Source organism: Propithecus coquereli, unplaced genomic scaffold, assembly GCF_000956105.1.
Source record: "Propithecus coquereli isolate 6110/MARCELLA unplaced genomic scaffold, Pcoq_1.0 Scaffold238, whole genome shotgun sequence".
In the NCBI taxonomy this organism is placed as follows: domain Eukaryota; kingdom Metazoa; phylum Chordata; class Mammalia; order Primates; family Indriidae; genus Propithecus; species Propithecus coquereli.
This window is the reverse complement of record NW_012147930.1, coordinates 4702072-4709495: the sequence shown is the minus strand read 5'-3', so window position 1 is coordinate 4709495 and position 7424 is coordinate 4702072. Positions and strand designations below refer to the sequence as shown.

Sequence of the window (7424 nt, the reverse complement as noted above, 5' to 3'; positions counted from 1 at the left end):
TGAAGGAGAAACCTTTTATTGGCACAGACATTCCTTGTTAAATTGACAGGGTGAAGCAGTGATTTTGAAAGAACAGTAAAAGCTGGTTTCTCCCAAACTAGTTCTGGTAGTGGAGGTCGGTAGGTCAGAAGCGAGTCATCGGCACCGTGGTGCCTCAAGACACACCGTCAGGAGGAGATCTGTAAAGCAGCACAGCTCTTGCGACTGTTGGACTTGTTCGTTCACATGATCAGCTGAGGTGCACAAAAAATAAAATTTCTATTAAAAAAGAATCATGCCAAGGACAAGACCAGAGAGGGTTTGTTGCATTGCACAGCTTCATAGATGCAGGGCCCCAGGAAGGGCTGCCACACCACCTCTCTGAACCTGTCACAAATCTAGAAAGCTGCGTGCTCAGAGGTACTTCTCACAGGTGGCAACTGGCCGTCTCGTTAGGAACTCCGCCTTCCGTTCCCAGGTGTCTGCCTTGCTTCCTGGAGATGCGCGGGGAGGGCCGCAGGCGCTACTACAGCACTAGTCTCGGGGGAAGGGTGCACTGTGTGCTCAGCAGTGGCTTCCATGGTCTGACGTCTGCGCTGTGACCATCAGTCCACCGAACAGGCTGGGAGGCAGCTGGGACTTGGGTGCGTCTCCTTGGAAGGCAGCTCCGACGGCAGATGCGTGGTTTGGCCCAATCCAGTCCTGCAGGCCCCATCTAAAACCTCTTGTATCTTATGTGAACTCAGAGAATAAAAGATATTTCTACCCCATCTCATCCCCAGCCCAGGTGGCTAAATTTAGGGAGCAACTCCCCCAGGGCTGGCCGGACTGGCCCCGGCAGGTTAGATCTTTCCCCAGTACTGCTCGGTGCGTGGGACTCCAGCCACCACTTCTGATTCGATTCCACAGTGGTCCTGTCCTCTGAGGATTTTAAAGAAGCCTGGGAAAGAAAAGAAGGTGCTTTAAAGTGTGCCGTGGGTTTCACCCTTGTCAATATATTCAGACCCATCCCTAAAAGACCGAGGACTAAGTCACCAAGCCCTGGTGGCTGCTAGGGTTTGCCCAGTAGTCAGCCCTCAACGCCATGAGCACCTCCCAGCCCAAGGCAGCACCTCCATCCATCCCCACGTCACCCTTTGAGACACGGCACCCGGGGCAGTGGGAGCTGCGGCAGGGACCACCCCTTCTGGGGCTCAGATCTGCCCTTGTGGAGAGGTCACAGGCCAGCCTTGGCAGAGATGGCCACTGAGTCTGGCTCACATGTCCCTCTTCTTGGCAGGAAGAGGGTTGGCACTCACCATTGTCACCCCAGTCAGTGTTCCAGGAGTTGGCGACCAGCCAGTAGGGGACGCCGTTCTCCTGCCCCCAGCCCAGGATGCGGATGGCATGGCCGCCCATCATGTCTCCAGTCACGTGCTGATATACTCCTGCCGGAGGGAAATCCGGGTAGACTGAGGCCAGGCCAGGACCCCCTCCCACAGCACCCCCAACTCCACAGGCCACCCCTAGTCAGGAAAGACAGGTTCCATGAGGGACCAGCAGGTCCCCATGGAGAAGTGCTGCAACCCTAGTGTCCCATGATACAGCTCTGGGGGCTCCCACGACATTGGGGAATTAAATATACTTTTGAAATCCCAACACACTCAAATGTGTTGAGTAAATACTGAGTCCAAAGAATGTGCTTATTGGTTGACTTTAAAAATAAAAGTTCTAATAAATACATTCTAGTTTATGAAACAAATTCAATACTAAATGACCAATGATCTGTTTTACATACTGGGATTCTGCCTAAGGGTTTGTTAAAAGGGTTGTGTGGCTATGGAGTCGTAACCGTGCTGCTGCTCCGGGAGCACCCTGCAGAGGTGCAGAAGGAAGGGCTGTGCTGGCTGCTCAGAGGCTGCCAACCTGGACACGCAGCTTTTAACACGGGTGGGGACCGTGCTGAGAACCACCAGCTTTACGGTATTTGTTTCCTGCCAGATCATCTTCCTTTGTCTAGTCCTTGTTTTATAAGGGTTCAGAGCTTTGGGGTTTTCAACGTAGCGGGAGGCAAGTGGGACAGAGGCAGTCGGCAAAGACAGTTCCCCTGGAACCTGGGACTTCCTTGGTATGGGTCCCACAGCATCACCCAGCCCTAGGGTACTAGGCACGAGGCTGGGCCTTTGCAAAGACAGAGATGAATAAAACGTGTCACTCGGTCCAGACACAAAAGACCCGCTGCTATATGGTGAGGTGCCAATGAAGCATGGGAAGGCCATGCGGGCGAAGGCAGGCGTGACCCGCCGCCAGGGAGGGACGGGCTCCACGAAGAAGTGTGAGCTGGGCTCTGAGGCATCAGAAGAAACTAGCCAAAGAGAAACCCCTGGAGCGGGCCTGGGAAAGCTGCCTGCAGAGACGCAGGGAGCCCGGCGGGTGGGAAGGGCTGGGCTGCGGTTACGCGGAGTCAGGGGGCCTGATGCTGGCAGGCCTGCAGGGGCCAGGGGACGAGGGGAGCCCGCAGCCCTCCCCAGCCCCCTCACTTCCTGCCCTGTCAGGCCCTCCTGGCCACCTGCACCGCCCTGGCACCTGAGCTCAGACCACCCCCGACCCCCAGCTTCCGGCCCGCTGCAGCCAGACGCGGGCACTCACCTGACTTGTACAGCAGGAAGTCCGAGTACACAGAGAAGGCTCCCTCCACCGGGCCGTTTTTGTAGATCTCGGCCATGATCTCCCTCTCGCTGTTGGGGACGCCGTAGGAACTGTATCCTGGAAGATGAGCCAAGGCGGGGTTGGGGTGCTGACAGGGCCTCCTGCAGCTCCACCTCCCCAGGCCCTGATTTGGGGTGGGCCTCTGGGGAGGACTGTGTGTCTAGGGGACTTCCCCAGCCAGGGGAGCTCAAGGAAGGTGTCTCAAGGGCGTAAGGACAGGGCTGGGGCTGGGAGCGAGGAAGGGAGGAGCAGTGAGCACCAGGCCCTGGCAGAGGCCAGGGTAACCCAGGGCTCCAGGGCCTGTCACTTCCTTGTAAAATGAGGGGTCTGGGGCCTTCCTAGCTCTCAGGCCGAGTTCAGGGTAGAGCAGGCAGAGAATGGGGGGTGTGCTGCTCCCTCTGGCAAGACAGGGGTGCATCCTTCCTGTCTCCACCCTGGGGCTCCCTGGCCCCTTCCTGCCTTTGCGTGAGGGAGCAGGCCGGCTGTTCCGGGGCCCAGCGCGTGCTGCAGCCCGGGCGTCCTTACCGTAGTGCTTGTCTTCTTTGTAGGTCGGGCTGTAGCCAGGCTCGCAAGTCTTGCTGCACTTGGGAGTGTCTCCCTCGCCCGTGCACGTGGGCCGGGAGCCGTTGACGTGGTGCTCGCAGGGAGGGATGGAGTACGGCCTGCAGCCTAAGGGGGCCGAGGCAGGGCGGGGGGGTTGTCACTACGGCTCCCACCAAGGCCCCTCTAGGCACCTGCAGGTCCTGCCACAGAGGACTGGCTCATCTGCCCACACTCAGCCCAGCCCTCTGCCCCCAACTTTCACTTTATAACGGAGCACGAAGCCATTACGACTCCCTGCTTATACAACCCACCTAGCCGGACAGGGGCCGAGGGTGCACTCACCTACATGGGAGTCATAGAGGCCGCCGGAAACCAGGCCCTTTCTTGTCCAGAAGTTCCAAGCTTCGGAGGGATAGCCGCCGTTACAGCTAAGAGAGGTTAAGCTCACTGTGAGGGAGGCTCTAGCTGCTTCCCAGACCTCCGCCTGGTACCCAAGTGCCCAGGGCCGCTCCCGGATCCACCAATGCCTTCAACTACTGGCGCAACAGTCCGCCCCGGTCCCCAGACCCCCCAATTCATCTTCCCTAGATGCTCTTCTGCAGCAGATCATCCATGCCCTCGAGACGACAGACTCTCATATTCACGTCTGTGCCACACTAGGCCACATGTGCCTTTCTTTCTAGAACAGAGATTCTCAACTGCGCAGCATGTTAAAATTCTGAGATATTACAAAAAACTATCAATTCCAGTGGCTCTGATTTAACTGGTTTGGGGTTAAGCCCCAGGCACTTTTTTGTTTGTTTGTTTTTTTGAGATACGGTCTTACTCTGTCACCCAGGCTGGAGTGCAGTGGTGTCATCAGAGCCCATTGCAGCCCCGAACTCCTGGCTCAAGTGATCCTCCTGCCTCAGCATTCCTAATAGCTGGGACTACAGGTGCGCACCACCACACCCGGCTAATTTTTTGTACTGTTTTTTTGTAGAGCTGGCATCTTGCTATATTGCTCAGGCTGGTCTTGAACTCCTGGCCTCAAGCGATCCTCCTGCCTTGGCCTCCCAGAGTGCTGGAATTACAGGCTCAAGTCACAGCACCCAGCCTCCAAGCACATTTTTTTAAGGCTCCCAGGTATTTCTATAATCTGCAGCCATGGTTGACCACCGCTACTGTAGAACCAAGGCCAGACTTTAGCCCTGGCAGGCACCAGAGGGAGGGATTTAGTTCCGTGCAACCAACCTGAGGACCCTCAGGTTACAGACAAGGAAATAGGCCCCACTATGCTTACATTTCCCTGAGCAGGAAAAGAAGCAAGTGAGACAAAAGCCAGACCTAGGGTCTCCTGTTCCCCCGGACCCTGAGAGGCCTGCACAGAGCTGTGGGGCCAGCCGGTTGCAGGTACCTCCCAGAAGGCAGCAGCCAGGCCAAGCCCCGCTTCTAGACTCCCCAAGTCCCCAATGCTGTCTCAGCAAAGGAAACACCTTCCGACTCTACCACTCCCCTCCCCCCGGGAGTCATCCGAGTCATTCTCCACCTGAGCGGCCCGGGTTGAGGGTCTCTGGTGCCAAACCCGCAGCGGGAGGCACAACCCCAAACTCACCCATCCCCGCACTGGCCGCCGCAGCAGGTGAGCAGGTCCTCCGCAGACACCTCCACGCTGACGTGCCCGTTGGTGTGGATGCAGATCCGGTCAGAAATGGACTCCACAGCCCCGAAGGCCTGCAGGAACGAGCCCCCCACAGGTGAGGAGGCCGCCTCTCCGGAACTGTGGCCCGCCCTCCTCCCGGGAGGACCACAGTGCATACTCCGGACTAGTCTCTCCCACATCAGGGCAGGCTCCTGGGGCTCCAGCTCAGATTTACAGCAAGGGGCCAATCTGCCCTGAACCACCCTATGTGGGAACTCAGTTCAGTCCTGAAATATGTCACTTGGGGTTTTTTTTAAACACAAATACACAGCTTGTTCAGAAGACAAACACCGTAAGACTCCACTTACACGCAGTCCCTGGAAGAATCAAATTCATAGAGACAAGAGTAGAAAGGGGGTGCCAGGGGCTGGGGACTGGGGAGTCAGTGTTAATGGGGGCAGAGTTTCAGTTTGAGGAGCTGAGTTCTGTGGATGGATGGGGGTGATGGCTGCACAACAGGAACGTACTTAATGTCACAGAACCGTACAGTGGGTCAGAGAAGGGAAACGGCTCCACCACCCATGTACGGGGGCTTCCGATCTGCAGGACATGGCACCGCTGTCACTCTGCCTAATCCCTGCAATAACGCTTGGCCACAGGGAGCAACATCGTTTCTATATTAATGGAAACTGGGACTCGGACAGTTTATGTAACTTGCCTTGTCACCGTGGGTCCCACCCCAAGCCCCCTGACTGCTCCCCGCCTGTGCCCCCCGGCCAGCAGGGCCTTACCCAGCAAGAGCCACAGGAGCCCTGGTCTCGGATTTCTTTGATGGTCGGACAGTTGGGCCACTGCTCCCGTGAATCGAAGCTCTCAGGCAGCTTCATATCCTCAGCAAACTTCATTCTGGAGAAAGGAAGGTCTTCGTTACAAGCGTTCATCCTACAACTCACTCTCCCACCCCTTCAAAGGCCTCTTGGGTAAGAGCAGCTGACTCTGGACAGGGTTACACATCCCTCCAAAGGAGCGAGCACAAGGAGGCAGCTTGCAGGGAGGTTTTCCTTGGCATTTTACAAAGCAAAACCTAATTCTGTTGCTCAATGCAACTTACCATTTTGCATGCTTCTTTCTTGGCTTGTTTAATGGATATTTTTCAAGAGTTTTATCCACAGGGTGCAGATAGTGTTTCTGGCTTCCCCCACCCTACCCGCCAATCATAAACATCTGCCCGGGCTCCTCCTGTCACCTGTAATAACGTCACCACTGTGCAGATGGTGGGTACCTATAGCTTAACCATCCCGTCCTCACAGACATTTCTAATGCTTGTTAAAAGAATAATATCTGCATGAAAATGTCCACTGCAGAGTTTTCTAGAAAAATAAAACACCAATGGCAGATCATATGGCTTTTCTTGAAGCTCTACAGCTTTAGGGGAAGTGAGACTTTGAGGCCAGGGAGGCCTTTCTTCCCTCCTTTCCACCGCACTAAACACCCACCGTTCACGTGACCGTGGTATGGGGGAGCAGGCACTCACCTCTGGGGCAGCTTGGGCCCACCCAGGAAGGTGCCACACAGCTTCTTCAGGTAGCTCATGTCCACGTTGCGGAAGTTGTGTCCGGCCTGGAAGAGAGCCGCGCCCCAGACGGTCACCCACCAACAGAGGGGTCTCCAGGTGAGGGGTGGATGGGCACGCTCCCACACACAGCCCTGACTCAGGAAGGCCAGGGGTCCCGCCCAGCTCACGGGAGACATGAGGGTTGGGGCATCCCCAGACAGGTCGGCATGGGAGTTAGGGGACAGCCTGGAGTGACATGTGGGCACAGCACAGCTCTCACACCTGTGGGTGTCTCTTCTGACCTGCTGACAAGACACCCTTCCCAGCCCTGAACATGGCTCATGCCTCATTTCTTGGTTCCCCCAGTCAGGGCTGGGCAGAAATCAGAAGGGGGCCAGGACCGACGAGCCATCGCTCCTAGCACAGCAGGGCTGCACAGGGTTTGCCTGGTGTGCGTGTGGGACAGGGAGGAGGGAGCGTGGTTCTGAGCTGCCACGACCCTGGGTCAGTTCATTCTTCAACTGTCCAGGACAGAATGTCCCGTGGGCCACAACTGGAGCCACCACCCTGGCCCTGGAGTTGGCATGCACAGACCGGCCCCACAACCCACCTGCCACGTGGTGTTCTGCTTGTTGACATAGTTGACCAGCTCGTCTGACAGGGGGTGGAAATAGGGCCTGCTCCGGGCGCTGGTCAGCGCCAGCAGGCAGCAGAGGGAGGCCAGGAGTTGCCACATGTTGGATGCTGGATCCTGGAGCCACCTGGAAAGGACAGGAGACGTGAGGGTGCTTCTCTTTCACGTGCCCCAGTGCTCAACCCACACAAGGGCACCATCTCGGGCGTCGTCCTGGCTCCAGCAGAGAGCCCCAACACCTCCAATCCCAACCTGTGCCCGCAACACACACGACCGCGTGCATGTCCGAGACAGGAAGCCGAGGGGCTGTGCTGGGCTGCACCCGGCCTAGGGCCCTCTTGGCTATTTCTAAGCTGCTTTTCCTGGATCTTTGGGACAAAGTTTGACAGGACGTTTCCCGAGTC

At 56.8% G+C, this 7424-nt stretch overlaps 1 protein-coding gene across 1 annotated transcript; it reads right to left on the bottom strand.

Annotated features, from left to right (window-relative positions):
• Positions 1-7147, bottom strand: CTSB (cathepsin B). The gene is made up of 9 exons (XM_012645890.1): positions 6997-7147; positions 6366-6451; positions 5623-5737; positions 4805-4923; positions 3553-3638; positions 3193-3336; positions 2608-2724; positions 1278-1406; positions 1-919 (listed from the first exon to the last, which is right to left on the bottom strand). Exons 1-9 carry the CDS (start codon positions 7120-7122, stop codon positions 822-824), a joined length of 1020 nt encoding a protein of 339 aa, XP_012501344.1. The 5' UTR covers positions 7123-7147; the 3' UTR covers positions 1-821.
• Positions 7148-7424: the final 277 nt, after the last annotated feature.